The 16,694-nt window shown below is 39.9% G+C and overlaps 2 protein-coding genes across 6 annotated transcripts in view; both read right to left on the reverse strand.

The window, feature by feature from the left end:
* Positions 1-106: 106 nt before the first annotated feature.
* On the reverse strand, positions 107-9,693 carry atg4da (autophagy related 4D, cysteine peptidase a). The gene is made up of 11 exons (XM_028459440.1): positions 9,330-9,693; positions 7,550-7,814; positions 6,191-6,274; positions 5,677-5,850; positions 4,469-4,814; positions 4,316-4,380; positions 3,355-3,506; positions 3,170-3,248; positions 2,584-2,660; positions 2,326-2,445; positions 107-1,321 (listed from the first exon to the last, which is right to left on the reverse strand). Exons 2-11 carry the CDS (start codon positions 7,761-7,763, stop codon positions 1,139-1,141), a joined length of 1,494 nt encoding a protein of 497 aa, XP_028315241.1. The 5' UTR covers positions 7,764-7,814; positions 9,330-9,693; the 3' UTR covers positions 107-1,138.
* Positions 9,694-10,421: 728 nt separating this feature from the next.
* Positions 10,422-16,694, reverse strand: part of mast1a (microtubule associated serine/threonine kinase 1a) — an 89,910-nt gene continuing 83,637 nt past the window's right edge. For all 5 annotated transcript variants that reach the window (XM_028443048.1, XM_028443056.1, XM_028443073.1 and 2 more), the window contains 5 exons: positions 16,459-16,691; positions 15,882-16,004; positions 15,621-15,757; positions 14,969-15,156; positions 10,422-14,823 (listed from right to left, as the gene is read on the reverse strand). In XM_028443048.1, the coding sequence (XP_028298849.1) occupies positions 13,136-14,823; positions 14,969-15,156; positions 15,621-15,757; positions 15,882-16,004; positions 16,459-16,691 (2,369 nt within the window). In that variant the 3' untranslated portion in view covers positions 10,422-13,135. The remainder of the gene's footprint in view (positions 14,824-14,968; positions 15,157-15,620; positions 15,758-15,881; positions 16,005-16,458; positions 16,692-16,694) is intronic.

Raw genomic sequence — 16,694 nt, forward strand, 5'->3', positions numbered from 1 at the left:
TTAATATTACACTTTCATATTATAAACTGTTATAAAAGTTTTCTGCTGCATCTTCTACTTTGCCACTATTTCCTTTAAGTAGGACCAACCCCAATGGACACAGTAGCGAAATGCAATTCCAGTGTTTGATATTTAATACAGACAGTAACTCCTAGAACAGCAGTAGTGCAAATTGCAGTAGTAATGCATATGTAAAAAAAATGGACCAAGTATACACAGTGATGCTGTGACAGAGGCTTCAAGGTTGAACACAAACACTTGGACATTCAGCATCATTTTGTCTTACTGACTGGAAGGTTTAGCAAAAGCATAAATAAAACCTGTCTTTAAGTAAACAAAGCTGGTTTGTGTTTTTTTAGCCAAAAGAACAGTTAAATGTTCACCGGTAACCAGTCTAACAGGTGAGCTTACACAGCCGTCACCAGCTCAGCTAAAGGATCAATACTCACAGCCAATCAGGGATCTTATTCTTCAGTAGTCACTTTAGGTGTAAAGCATTTACAAACAGATCTCTAAGGATTTAAGTATATTCTTTTTTTAAATTTTTTTAATTAAGTATACTTCATAATAAATAATTAGAACTCAAATCAAGCAGTGAGTGGGTTTGAGGCAATGAGATCAAACGGGGAAAGTAGAAATCCTTTGTGGATACGAATAAAGACCAAACTAATAAATTACCCAGGCCACATTCACACAATATACATAAATATGGAGATAGAGAAAATTCAGTGATAATTAACAGATAATACAGCAGATTGCGTACCACACATAACATGTCTTCATGTGTCCAGACATCACACCGTATGAGATGTAAATCAGTGAGTTGGGTTTTTCCTTTCACACAATGGAGAAAATGTTGTAGGATAATCCAAAAAACTGTGAAGAACTGGAATCTTTATCATTCATGTTTCTTTTTTAAACCACACGTGTAAAGCAGAGTTCCAGTCAGTACCTGCAAAGAACTGTTGGCTTATGATTTACATTCGCACAAAGTCGATGGCAGCATCCTTTATGACTACTGAGAGTTGAAGCATAAAAGTGTCATATTCTTTACTGTTATTATCCTGTTCAAATGAGATAAAGTTTATAACTCTGTCCCCTAGTGTTGCTTCTTGGAAGAACATCTTCTCTGTGATCCTTACAGGAAGACAAACTCATCACTGCTTCGCCTGTTGTTACATTGGCCCAGTTTCCCCCGGGGTAGGATATGTGCTACTGGGTTGTGGGTGTGACTACTGCTGTGACTTTCCAGTCCATAGTCGTGACCCTGGCCTTCAACAAAGGTGAAGATGGGATACTTCTCATTCGACGACGAGAGCGCCTGAAAAATAAGAAAAGGTCAATGCAAAATAAACTTTATAAAGAAATGAATGAATACACACTTTTATCTATTTATTTATTTTACATTAAACAAAAACTGTTTAAAAACAATATAAAATCAACAGGTGAAAATGATTCATTCAGTTATGAAAGCCTGCAAAGAAGGAGAAAAAAAAAAAAAAATACAATAACTAACTATATACAACACTAGCTGTATTTCCATTACCCTTGGAAATGAGCAAAATCTAAATGGCGCAATAAAAACTAATAATGGAAACACCCAAGTTAAAAAAAAAAAAAATATTACTAAAAGGTTTTTACACAATCATGAAGAGGAATTTCAGATGTTTCAATATTGAAATGTGTCACAAAAGCTCAATAGAAACACTTTTTCTGCAAATACACGTCACAGAACATGATGTACATGTTCACATGACGTGAGGTACTTAGTCACATGATCACTTCTCTCCAAGAAAACATGGTACATGTAAACTGAACAAGAGACCGGACATTTCTTAGCTTTTGGAGCGTCCATCTTTCTTCAGCGAAGTCTCATGGGATTAGATTTCACAGGATTTATGAGGCTTCTGCCCAAAACAAACTTCAATGGAAACACGGTCAAAGTGCAATTATACTTTATCGACATTCAGAAATATCGCCTTTATTTTGCGAAAATTCTGTAACGGAAACCCAGCTACTAACTATCAGCTGAACTTATTGTGTTTTAGTCCTAAAAAATATAACACTTTTCTACCCAGGACTATATCTCTCATCCAACATCACTGTTTGAACAAAACTATCTGTATAATAGCCCAATGACAGATAGTTTCACCAATTAATGTTTTTAATCCCCCAGCGTAACCAACAAACTAAACAAAAACCGCATCCAACTCCAACTTAAAACGCCCACAAAGGTTAAAAAAAATCCAAAAGTAAGTATGAAATCTATGAAATGTGGAAAGTGCCGTTAAGATGATCTCTGTGGGAGGAGGAGGAGGAACTGACCGTGCTTACTGCTGAGCACAGAGACTCAAAGTCCTTCTTGTTTTTGGCGTAGAAGCCGATGGTGCAGCTTGGATCCATGCGATTAAAGGGCATCTTTTTAGGAGCGCTGCAGTGAAACGACTGCAAAGATATGAGGACATTGTTCTATTATCTGTATTGTACAGAATGTACAGACAAATATCTGATGTCAAAGTCACATGGCTGTACTCTAACAACCTTTGATAACATGACATTAAAAAAAAAAAAAGAGGTACAAACATCCAAAGGGAAGTCGGTTTGTGTCATGTCGACCACCGGCTGGCAGTAGTGAGGGTCCAGGTACAGCAGCTGCTCATCTGATAACGAGAAGAAAAACTATACATTGATTCATAAATTCCTCAATGGGAACAAATCAGATACATACATCAGTAGTACATCAGTAGTTAAACCATTTACAATCCCTGCCTGTCTGAAAAATGTGTTCCATTCATTTGTGGTGTTGCTTTAAACAATTAACAAGTGTGGACTGTGATAAATATATATAAAAAATGAAGAGTATATTAATAAGTGTGATGAAATCAATACAATATCAAACAAATACAATTACTGTTAATTGTGCATCTAGAATAATTTGTGCTAACAAAACTTTCATTACACACAGTAACATACGTATTATCAATGTCTCTCACAGGCCAGTGTAAATTGCTCAGTAAACAATTTAAACATCCACAACAATTAGGTGATGTTTCCTAAACATTTGCTTTATTAGTCATTTTACTGTTCCTTTACAGTTCAGGAGATGCTGAGATTTATTCAAAGAACATTAAAAACTATTTTCTTCCCGTCTTTCCCGACCCGTTCTCACCTTGGAAGCCAATGAAGTAAAGTGAATGCTTTGGTTTCCCCCCAATGATCCCAATACAGCAGTCCAGCTTTAGGAGGCTCTGAAGATAAAAATGTATAACAGAGACAATCAGTAAATATTCTTAAAATGTTTACCTGCAGGAACTTGGTTTAGTGGAAATGTGCCATAAAAATGAGAACACAAACCTTAACACAGTCGATGTATGATGGGTTAAGGGTTTCACCTCCCAGTCGCACAGGCACCAGTATGATCACAGATTTCCATAAAGGACTGAATTCATCCACCAGAGTCCGGTTTAGAGACTGGTCACATAATCGCACCACGTCCTCTTTGTAAACTTTACAGTGAAAAGCAAGAAGATGATGACAATACAGATTACAGAGTCTTTGCTTTAAGGAGCCTAGGGCAAGATCTACAAATTAGACTCAATAGTGACACCACGGTGGTTAGTGGAACTGCAACCATTAGCCAAGCCACCGCGGGAGCGCGCATCAACTCTTTAGGAACGGGGCACAGCTGATTAGATACTGTGGATAGAGGATTGATACCCGACCGAACCCTGATAAAACCCGACACCACCGAACAGATATTTATAAATGGTGTTTGTGTTTGGTCACATTGTGTCGTTTGTGTGCAGCGTTCTTCCTTTCCTGCCGCAGCAGCCGTTCATGTGACTGTTTACTGTAAGACCTGTGCACATGCCTCTGCGTACATCTGTGGAACAAAACAGTAGTTTAGTCCACTGTGCTTGTCTTCTTTCAGTCTCCAAGCCATCTTCTCCTCATTCTTTTTTATTTCAGGGGTATTGGGCCGCCTCTCAAAGCCGTCAAGAACACGCACCAGCGTCATTTGACGTCACCATCAGCGTCATTTGACGTCACGACTGCAGAACTACTCAGGAAATTTGTGTCCGAAACAGCAGTACAAAACGTATCACACAGTCTGTTCAAAGCAATAGGGAGAAATGTATGTGGGCTCATTCGCTTTGGTTTTGAGTGCTTCCTCAACCATTAGCTTTAAAAAAAAAACTTAAAATTAATGTTTATTTTTTCACAAATCCTGCCCTATGCTCCTTTAAGTAATGCAACAACCAATCTGAAAACAAATGCAACCTTTTTACCAAAATATTAACAAAAAACCTCTCACCTGTACAGTCCTGGGCCACGTATACAGCCAAGTTTTGGACCACTGGGGTTTTAGCTACAGCTTTCCTGGAAAAAAACTCACATCTTAAAAAATGCCAAACTATTACCTGCACAGGACTTTGTAGATAAATTCCTCCGAGCGCAACTTCCTCACCGTAGTATGTGAGCCACTATAGAAGGGCCGTACCAGTCACCGGCCTTTTTTCCTGAACTTTTACCAATTTCCACCAATTGGTGAATGCCAAAGGCTGCCGGAGGCTGATCTCCAAACCATGTGACAAGCCTCTGGTGAATGGGCTCAGCTCGTCTGTCTTTTACAGATTCTGGTCTTTTCCTCTGACTGCATTTAGGCGCCTGGTTGGTTGACTTCTCTGGGCTGTTGGATCCTCGTGGAGATCCAAATGAGGGGATGGGGACTCCTCCAGCCCGAGCAGGAGAACGTGGTCGGAAGACTTCAAAGTCCACATCCGTTAGCTGCTGAGCATCAGGCCAAGCCCAGTCTACAGAATTAAAAAGGATCATTGGTTAAATCATGAGTGAGAGCTGAGATTTTACCCATTTGCTAACAGAAAACTGTTCAAAATAAAGTACAATGAGGTGGTTAAAGAAGAGCACACTTAAACAGAGTTGGTGGAAGAAACATAAACAGCAGAGTATAGAGAATAGAACCACAAAACATTTGTGTTTTTAAAATGTTTCTTCCTTTACCTAACAGTGGTTCCCAACCTTTTTCTTGTCATTGATGTCAATTTTATATCACGCATTTTTGTCTCTAAAATTAGTTTTTTTGATCACTTTTTTTATAATGTGTTATAAATACAGAGTAGCCAGTATAAGAGCACAAAGTGAAAATATGCCACAGTTCAGATATTTGTATACTGCATTTTATTTTAAGATTTATATTTAAGAAAGTGAAAGTATAGAAATACAACTGTTTGAGATTGCATGTGGTGTTTTAAGGTTTCTTCCTCTGTATATCTATTTCTGTGATATTATGTATTGTTTTTTAATTGTGCTTAATACATGTTAAATGTTCACCTGCACTAATCATCACTGCACTACTGCACTATTATCTTATTATTAATTATTATTATTATTATCTTATCTTGTTATTGTTATCTTGTTATATTATTTTATTTAGTTTTGCACATAGTCTAACTACTGTTTATATTTTTTTCTAGTTAATTGTTATTATTTAATGTTTACATTATTAGAGAGAGCACAGTTCACCAAGTCAAACTCCTCGTGTGTATAACATACATTACATGGCCAATAAAGTTGATTCTATTCTATTCTAGATAAAGACTCTTGTACAGATTAATCATCCTCTTTGTAACATTCAGTAAACGCAAACGCACAAACCTCTGGGCATTAAATGAACCAGGAGTCCCTGTGCCAGCAGCATTTGCCCACTGCGGAGCATGCAGCCCCAGCCACAGTCTGTGGTCCATGTGGAGCCCTCCAGCTGTGGGAACTCTCGTCTGTAGGTCAACCACACCCGGGATACAAAGGCCAGACGAAACCGCTCCACCTCATCTGAGAGAGAGAGAGAAAGACAAAGGAGACAGAGACAGGTGTTACACTTCCATTAAGATAAAAGAAAAGCATGGCCGTGTTTTTCCGGTACAGAAAAAAAAGTTTTGTCAGCCTCTCACTGAGCTTCTGTTTTCCGAGGAGCGGACTCCTCCTGACCAATATTTGTGGTCTCTAGAAAGAAGATATTGACCTGATTTCACCAAAACAACCTTCATTCACTGACCAACTGATACACAGGAGGAGTAATAAAGTAGTACCTGCGTATTTTGTTCTTCCAAATCATCTTATACAAATGCAACTTCTTAGGATGATGATAATAATGTTTTTCTATCAAACTTACCTTCACTGTTGAGGAGATAGGATTGTCCGAGGACAGTGACCGGTGACAGTTTGTTAAAGGAGGTTTTAGTCTTCACTGTCCAACCTACAAACAGAGAAGCAAGAGAAACTGGTTTTAAAAAAGACGTTCAAAAGCAGCAGTTGTTGAAGTTATAGTCTAATAAAAAACCTCCAAAGTAGTCAATGATGAGTAGGGAAGGGAATTGATAAGAATTTAGCGTTTCCGATTCCATTATCGATACTGCTTATCCATTCGATTCCTTATCGATTCTCATTGGGTGAGGGAATGAAATAATGCAATTTTAATTCTTTATGATACTATCATTGTCTCTTTGATTTCCTGCATATCAGTTATCTTTTATTCCACCAGATAAAGATTGTTTTCACTTTATAATAATATATACAAAAGTGCTATATAACATTGATGAATTATTAATATTACAACATATGACGCATTTTGGTTACAAACAGTTGAGAATATTTACAGTGCTCCTTGTGAACTTGAACAACTTGATCCAAAACTAATTCAGACACAAAACAAATCATTCTTCAGTAAAAAAGAACATATTAACCAAAAGTAGAGCTGCACTTATTGTTATGTATTTAAACAGTAAAGCTTTAGTTTAGCCTTTGTTTACATTTCTATAAATGGACCTTCAGAGACGCCGTCCCCATTGTTACATGTGACATCATCAGCCATGTGTGTGAACGTGTGAAAGAGCAAACTAAAGACAACGATCAGTACCAGTCCGTCTCCCGTGTCTGATTACTTATGAGGACATAAACTGGCGACGAGGTGTGTTTTTTTGCGGAAGTTTGTTGTTTTCGGGAAAAAAGTCAGTGCAAGAAGCAACTTTTGTGAGAGTGTACAGAACCCGGAAGTGAGTAGCAACAGAGACGCTACAAACACAGCACAGCTGCGGGTGGAGAAGGTGGATTCAGAAAGAACCAGTTTTCGATTCCCATCCCTAATGACAAGCCATTGTTGTCAAACCAGAGCATCAACCAGGGGATCACATAAGTCATCTCAAACCACTAACTCTCACTTTCTTATGTATTTAAAAAGGAAAACAAGAGAGAAACCATACAGGCAGTAATATTGTGTTGGCCTCAGACAGTTGTGTTTAACCTGCTCATTTCTAGAAATTTCAGCCCCCTCCCCTTTGGACTATAATAGTTCAGAAAATAGTTTTTGCATTTCCTCTTTTCCTTCCCTGGTTTGTTCTTCTTAATGAATCATAGTTTCTTTCTGAGCACAGTAGAAATTAGTTTTTGTTTTGCTTCGTTCCACTTGAAGTTAAAATTGTACCCAGAGGACATAAACATCTTCAGTCACACATCTAATGAGACAACAACCAACCATATTTGACGTTGTTCCACGCTGACATCAGTTTAGCTTTAAGTTTATCTATTTCGTCCGGCTCCCCTGACTCTCCGCTGGCACTCAGAGTCTGGAGCGTCCTGAGGCCTGAGCTGTCCTGTCGCTCCATGGGTAGCGGCCTGCGGCTCTCCACTGCCTCCTCCTGCATCATTCCCCCTTTGTACTGTGCAGCACTGGGAGAAACGGAGTTCATCACTCTGAGTCCTCAGAGCCAGCCTCTGATGATCCTCATTGTAGCCAAGAACTAAGAACAAAAAACAAGCAAGAATCATTAGCTTTTGATGCTCTGTAAGTCTGTAGCGCAGGAACTCAACCTAATTATCTACTTCATGCCTGCATTTGAACTCTACATAAGAATATATTATTATCATCTATACATTCATCATTTCTGGGCACAAAGCTGTACTGTTTCCATAGTTACAGTTTAGGGAAATACAGTAATTATTAGAGCTTGACCGAATATAGGATTTTGATATTTGATGCCGATATTTTGGGTTTTTGAAAAGCTGCATCTGCCTATAGCCAATATATTGGCTGATATATGAAATACATACCTTGATATACCCAGGATATATACTAAACTATATACTGCACATGAACATAAATTCTTATAATACCAAAATATGATTCAAGACAAAGATGCAAAATAAGACTAAATTACATTAATGAACTTTAATCACTAACACTTTCAACATAGGGCTGGGCGATATTGTAGAAAATTACAATATCGCCTATGTCAATATATATCTTTTATAGCTTTTTTTTTTAAAATACTAGTTTTAGGATTCATTGCTTTCACTACTTCCCAGAACAGCATTACAATCATAGTTAGATGGATTGCTGAGTGCGTCCTAACCCAGTCCTTCCCCTAAATATCCACACTCACTCACACATGCTGTCCCTCATAGGAGAAAAAGACAAAAGTGGTCTATGTTGTGCAGCTGTTTGTTAATAAATGTGCCTGTGTGGCATTCTGCATTCAGCAAATATAACCCTGAATTGTCTTTCTGATCAGACTTCATTTGAATTAAAATGATCAAGATTTATATTGTATATCGAGCTATGAGTTTTGGTCCATAACGCCCAGCCCTATGTCAACATAAGGACTGTAAAGCCACTGATGAATAAGAAAAGGCAAACTTGTGCAAACTGTATTTATTGAATACAATTAAAAAATAATAATTAAAAAACAAAGCTAAAAAATCTAATATTAAGCATGAATACATAAAAAAGGCAAAATGTAACTGTAAACAATAAAGGTAGTAGAGAGGTAGTTCATGTGTACTAGTAAAGAACACCAAGAGCCTTTAATAATTACCTTACGTTTAAATTTTAACTAACATCAGCTACATTTAGACATGTTGGACATTGGATGAAACTCCAGGTTGTTGGTTGTCATTTAACTGGACTTTTTGAACGTCTGTCAGAAAAACTCCAGCTGCAAAATATCTTTAACACAGCAGGATTTAAGCAAAACCATGACATTGTTTCTACCACAATTGTGCACAATGGAGGAAATTCCAGTGACGAATGTTAACACGCACGCACACACTTCTGAGCGAGCACATGCATCACGTGACTAGCACTTGCCAAACCCGTGCATTCAGGCTCCACGATCTCTCACGGCCATATATTCAATAATAGTCTGAACATTGTTCATTCTTTCACCATCACCTCCACAAACCTATAGCTGCATTAGCGGCCTGCGATCAATGGTTTTAACTCATACCAAACATTCCAGCTCCCAGCAGCAGCCTACCTTAGTGTAACAGAGGTTTACTTTGTCTGTAGTCTTGTGTCCGTATGTCTCATCTCGATGGATTCCTTTCTCCCTCCGTCTCAGACACAAGGTTGCGGTCTGAAACCAGCCAGTTGGACAAGCTAACTTTAGCTTCGCGTCACCTCCAAAGGCAAAAAGACCACTGGGGACTTTGACCACGTTCCAAATAGAACCCAGCCACGGTAGAAGATTAAGTCTTCCCCTCTACCTAAAAGAAAACCGCTTCCATGTATATAAAATAGCACATTTAAGGATTTGTTCTTTCACTCCTAGTCTGCTAGCTCCTAGTGACAGCAGGGTTACTTCCTGTTGTCCTTTCCGGGCATCACATGGTTGGCTGAAGTCATCACAACGTCAAATTTGATTGGTCAATTTTGACGTCACTTAAATAATCTGCGACCTCGAGTGTAGACATCGCGATAGTACAGAACAATTATATTTCTGCAAGTAAAATACATCAATCTAACTTTATAATTGTAGAAATCATTTTTTTTTTATTTTTAGGAATTCAAAAGGTGAATTAAGTAGATAAAGAGAGGAGTACTTTATTTGAATTGATCACGTGCTCTATTGATCACGTGTGCCCTAATTCAGTTAGGTGTATAAAGCTATGAACCCCATCCCCCCCCCCGCCCCTCCTTTGTTTTTTTAAATAAATGCATAATCAGTTGAATAAAATGTCAATTCATTACAATCACAATTTAAATGTGTATTTCTTTAACATTACAGCACAAAGCACACAAAAAATAAATAAATAAATAAATCTGAAAGTAAACACAAAAAAAAAAAGAGAAAGACGAGGCTTGTTTTATTTCAATAGGCAGAGAATTGTGGACGGTTTAAAAACCTAAAACTCTAGTATTCATTTGTCATAGGTATGATTTCCAATGTTGACAAGAAAATGACAGATTTGAAAAACAGAATCAAAAGAGATACATAATAAGTGACACTAGAACAGTTTCCTTAAAAAAAAACATTGGCTTATTAAAGTGGGTAATTTAAGATTAACTCTTCATTTTGACAAAATATAAAACAGTATCCTATTAGTACAATACAAAGGACAAAGTACCAAAAAATTGCATTCTTTATTTTCAATTCAATAAATTAACAGTCACGTCTAGAACACAGCAGAGTACTTATTTGTGTTTCAAGTGTCCATTAGTTATTACCGCAATAAATGACATTAAACATATAGATGCATATTAACTTCAACCCTGGTGGCTTCTCATGTGCATTCTGCAGTAAGTCAGTAGGTTTGGAATCTTCATTGAAAATACTCCTCAATGAGCAATTTACTGTTCAACCACTGGGGGGCAGTACAGCAGCATGTTGAAAAGAAGTCTCACTGGATAAAGCCTGTTGGAGGTAAAACATGTCATATACAGTATAGTCATGACGACAGGGTATGGTTACAAATGAATAGAGCAGAATCAACTTCATGTATTTATTGATTTATGTATTTCTTACAAAGAGTAACTAACAAACACGTCCCAGCAAAGCTTTGCATTGAAAAAAATACCAGCCAACATGAATTTTTACTAATAATTTGTCACCCAGCATCTAATATGTATGCATTACAAGAGGTCAAATAAAACTTTATTGATTTTTTTTTAGTACCTTTGGCTCTGAGATTAACAGCACTGCCTCACTGTGGTCACACATGGTTTTTAATGTTTTTCCCCCAGTTGTGAGGGGGTTTACTCCCTTTTCCACCATTAGTCAAACATGTTTTTTCTAGCTTCATAAAAGTTAATACATTTACTGTAGGTGTTAATCTGTGTGTGCCTGTGATAGTTTGGCTCTTGTACATTTAGGAGTGTGCCCTTAGTAAACTGGGAAACTCATTCTCCCACTAGGATCAGATTAGAAAATCTCAATTAAAGGAAGCCTTTTCTTTTCATAAAGCCTAAACACTGGATGCTAGTCATCTGTGACCAGCCATTCCTCTAAAGCTGATGAAGATCCAAGTCTCAGTATTAGTCCAAACTACACCAACATTCTATTTCAAAAACTGAAATACCACTTTCCATTCGTCGAATCATGAACTTCCCTAATATTAATCACATAACCCACTTTAACTGAAGACGTGATCGACTTGATAATATCCTATAATCTGACAAAACCACTGAAAACAGACTAGGTCACCTTACATACTGTCTGTACATAAAATGTTTCCATGGCTCAAAGTGCAACTTTGCAGGTGCTTTAAGTATGTTGTGTTATTTTCTTCAGATGCACAAACTCTACTTAGAAAAATGAAATTAGTGGTAGATTGGGACGTTAACTAACCAGCTCTGCTTGGAGCTATGAAGCTGCCAATGATTTGACAGCTTTGTAAACAATAATGAACCTTTAAAATAAAATCAGTGAGAAAAATAACACTGATTGCTTCATCTGGTGAGCATTTATCAGCTGCCCCGCTGAGATTATTAATTTGTCTCCTTCATCAGTAGGTTACACAGAAAAATGCAAAGGCTGAAGATCATTCTGCACTTCAGAACAGATTAAAGTGTAGCAACTGTAAACCAAAAGAAACAAGTTAGGCTAAATCTGTTTTTCTCATCCTGAAGCAGTATTTTCAGTCTGTTTTATTTATGACTGATATATAACCTACATTTCTAGAGGGGCGGGGCCTAAGACGCTTCCTCCTTGACTGGCTCAAAGCAACACATGGGTTTGCCACTGCTAATGAATTCCCAAACTTCTACACACTTTGATAAGCAGTTCGACTTTTTATAGTATGACATTTTCTGCATCAATAGTGCCAAGTGTGTCAGTGCTTTTTATCTTTTTTTACAGACAAAGGAAAACTCTCAACTGCCTTCTGTCACTCACACGTTCCTGTCCTTCAACATGAACTACAGGGGTACGAATCTGAAGGCATGTAAATCAAATGCAGGCAGTGCCGCAATGTGCGTGTGTGTGTGTGTGTGTGTTTGCATTTGCAAGTGTTGTAGCAGTCAGAGGTGGGGTGATAGAGAGAAATGTGGTGGCTGTCCTGCAAAGCCGAGATAAGCTCCACGCCTGAGCTCTGTTTTTGCCACTTTCCTCTTCAGCCGGATGCAGCCTTCTAGAAGCATTGAATGTGAATCGAAAGGCGCGGAATACACACGCACACACACACACACACACACACATTGATAGGCAACTAACTGATGCCTGATGTGACATCCACTGACAAAGCGCCTGCTTGGGCTTTGTGTGACTGTCAAACTGTTGAAGAAAGCCAACTGTTAGATGAGGAATAAAAGGACTTAATCATCTTTCTCCTTTCCATTGTAGCCTTTTGTGTTGCCCGATTCAAAATATCACCACTCATCTGTTTTTCTGTTTTAGGTGAACAGCAGTGACGTAAGAAAAGTAATAGCTGTGAGATAAACATGGGCGATCGATTTGGTTGTCACAGTATTCAGCATGTTTTGATCAGTAAAGCACTTTTTGACCTTCTTTTGTCCATAATACATGTACAGTATATATACCATATCACATGCTTTTACGTAGACCCACAACATATACATCTGATTAAGTGTTGCACGATACATTAAGAGTCTCATTTTCAAATGTGTACATTAGAAAATTAATCAGTTAATGCACCTTTACAGTAGACCGTTACTCCTGTGTTTGATTCAGCCATTGATTGGAATCAATAAATAACATTTTAAATACTCTAAAACTGGAATGTACATTGGTTTTAAGTGCTTGTCTTTCATTACATTGTTCTTCAAAAAAGGCATCTTTTCTCTTTTTGCTTTTTCACAAATGTTCCATACATAAGCCTGGTCGGGTCACAGTTTTTTTGGGTTGCCGACACCTGTGGCAGAGGCTTCTAGAGGTGGACCAGCAGGACTTTGGGTCACCACTGTAGCTCCAGTAACCAAACGATTACCAGGAGTGTTGTCAGACCTTCCCGCTGCACTCCCCTGCTTCTCCTCAGCAGCTTTAGCCTGCTGCTCTCGGCTTCTGGCTCCTTCCTGAGATCCCAGCTTGATAGGTCCGAGAACGTTTTTGGCCACGGTCGTCAGCTGGCTGACGAAGCTTGTCTTGTCACCGGGGGAAACAGGTCGAGACTTACAGAATGAAGGCCCGCACAGGGACGGGGTGACTGCAGTTGGTGATGGAGACGGAGAAGGTGAATGCTCCTCAACCACCTCGAGGCGACACTTGTCTTCCCAGTCAAGGGTGCCTCTGTAGCAGTTACCAGGGCCGAGTCCTTGCCTTACTTTGCTCAGTGAGAGTGGCTGTCCATGTGGAGGTACAACGGGGGCGAGGATACGAGTGGGAAGTTTGGGGCTTTTGGAGCTAAGGTCTGAAGTCCTTGAATCACTTCCATCAGCTTTTCTCAAGCTGTCTCCCATACCCGAGGGTTTAAAGGTTTTGTTAATGCTCAGTTGTCCTCCAGTTAGTCCTGGATTGTTTCCAGTATCTGGACCAGCAGCAGAGCTCTTATTGAAGGTGGCTTGAGGCAGACCACGCCTACCTCTGTTGTCTCCTTCCTGCTTTGGTTCAAGTTTGACCTGCTGCTGCTGCTGCTCTTGAAGGGTTTTACTATGAGGTAACTCACCCTTTGTAGCCTTGGAATCTAACTGCTTTAGAGGTGCCTGATTCAATGAGACCTTCTCAAGTCCATTATTTCCCCCCAAGCCTACTGATAGTTTGCTCGTGGTAATTGGTGCAACAGCTTTAGGTGTTTCTGCTTGTGATCTGCAGCTTTCTGAATTAAAGGGCAGCTCATTAGCCTGAGGTTTTTTAGCTGAGAATGAGTGTGACCCTGCAGCCATTCCTCGACTTGTCTCTCCCTCCCTCTCTTTCTCCCTCTCCCTCCCTCTTTCCTTCTCTTCCCTCTCTCTTCCAGCCAATAGAGTTTCTCTGCTAAGCGGTGACTCCTGCCTCCCGAGCCTCCTCACAGGCTTCAACACGCCAGTCTCTGGTACAGTTGAGGATGAAGGCAGTGGTGGAGGATTGGGTGGTAGATTTTCTCCATCCGTTTCCAGAAGACTTTGAAGCCCAAGCTCACAGAGAAAAGCATCCTTGCGGTATTCCGAATGCTGGACCTCCAAACTGTGCTTCCTAAGTGGACCTCCAAGTCCTCCTGTAGAACTGGACTGGGTTAGAGGAGACCCAAGCTTCTCTGCCGACTGCACACGCTTAAGAAGAGGAGATCGTGGAGGCTCTGCGCTTTTTGGTCTGGGACGAACCACAGGTGGTGAAGAGTGAAGCTTGACTGGGAAAGACTGGGTGGTGTTGGAGCTTCCTATAGTGTGACCGGGCAGGGGAGGTGGAGAGGACTGGGTAGGAGAGGGTGTGTGTGCTAACGGGGACAAGGGGATGTTACCGGCAGACTTGCAACGCGCAGACCGATATTGGCGGTGGAGTTTTGGGGAGAGCCCGTGCAGGGAGCTGGGCCTCATGTGCTGGGACGGAGCGGGGGAGTTTGGAGTACTAGAGGCTGGAGAGCTGTTCTGGGAAGAAGCGCCTGAAGAGAGCGGAAGACATTAGAAATTAGAAGAAGAAATTAAGAGTAAAATCTATTGGGACTTTGTAAAGTTTTGGTTTTACTGTTTTTAATTTGTTTGAACAATATTAGTTAGTTATTACAGTAGTTATCTTCAGGGCCTCACCCAGGTACGAAGGCTCCGGAGTGGAGCGATAGCCTTGTGTTGGAGAGCGAGCTGACAGGCTGTGAGTTGGAGAGCCAGGCAGACTCTCACTGGAGGAAAGAGAGCGATTTAAAGAGGACAGGCTGCGGCTGGTGTGGAGTAGGTTTGACTGCTTGGTGATCTTGCGAAACAAAGAGCTGCGCTTCTTACTGCAAGATAGACAAAAAAAGGCAAAATAAAACACAATGCGTAGCCATACTTTTTTTTAACCAACTACAATAAAGATCCAAAGAGACACTTGCATTGCTGTTACCATTAAAAATCCCATAATTGCGGAAGCCTTCAGGACAATATACTGTAGGTCAAAACATAAAGGCTTAAACAAAAAAAAAACATTTACTACTGTCCCAATTTTTCAGTGTTTTCATCAGTGTCAATAAAACTCATCAACCACATACATCTCCCCGAGAAGATTAAAAAAAAAAAACAATAACTGTATTGAACTATGTATTGATTGCTCAAACAAATGTTTTCACTTTAGTTGTGTGTTTAACTTAATGTATTGAGTATTGACTATATAAAAAAAGGAAACTATTGTAGGCTACATCATTTACAAACTCTTTTCAATATGCTCTTTTCATTGAGTTGTCAGTGCAGTCATACGACCTCCTACCTCTCTTGGCCCTCCTTTCCCATGGTCCTCTTGTTCCTCCGGGCCATCTTACACTTGTAGCTGGCCTTACGTGCAGGGCCCACTTTAATGGAGGTGTTTTCAAATGGCGTGGTGGTCACGGTCACTTTGTTGCCACTCTGCAAAGATCAGTCATGCATGTCATTATTATCCATTGACAAACCTCTCTGAATACATTCTTATCCAGAAATGTGAAACCATAAAACTGTGCGATATATCACACAAAAGCTTTCTTATGCTGACCTTCAGGATGAGCTCCACCACTTCAGTATGAACCAGACCATGAACAGGCTCCCCGTTAACGTGAGTGATGAGGTCACCAGCACACAGGCCGGCTTCCTGAGCAGGACCGCCATCCTCAACATGCTGTCAACACGCAACAAAAGGTGCACACGATCGTATTGAGTGTATTTATTGATAGTTCAAAACTTCAGAATCAGTCAAAGGTTTTCAAGTACATGTTTGACATGGACCAATAAGGACAATGTGCATATGATGGTAAATGGACTTGATTTACATAGCGCTTTTCTGACTACACTGAAGTAGTCCCAAAGTGCTTTACAATTGCAACTCATTCACCCATTCACACACCAATGGGACTGAGCTGCCATGCAAGGCGCTGGTCAACCACTGGGAGCAACTTAGGGTTCAGTGTCTGGCCCAAGGACACTTTGACGCAGAGACAGGCATAGACTGGGATCAAACCCCCAACCTCTCGATCAGAAGATGACCCCTTCACCACCTATTAGCCTCTATAACTTTTAACCTACTTATAACAACATTAATAGTCTTGTTCAGTCTTTTACCAAAGCTTTCTTACCCAAACAATGTGATGCACACTGTAGATGTCGCTGTCTCCGATATAGACCCTGATAGCTCTGAGGGTGAAGCCGTACTTCTTTCCTGAACGATGAATAGTAATTGGGGAGCGCAGGATGCTGACAGCTGGGAAAAAGTCTCTACTGGGAGATGAGTCCCGTGATGAGGGATTGGAGGAGAAGGAGTGAGGGGACATGGGGCTGGCCAATGGGGAGAAGCCACCATGCTGGTCCACTG

This window comes from Gouania willdenowi, chromosome 1 (genome assembly GCF_900634775.1).
Source record: "Gouania willdenowi chromosome 1, fGouWil2.1, whole genome shotgun sequence".
In the NCBI taxonomy this organism is placed as follows: Eukaryota; Metazoa; Chordata; class Actinopteri; order Blenniiformes; family Gobiesocidae; genus Gouania; species Gouania willdenowi.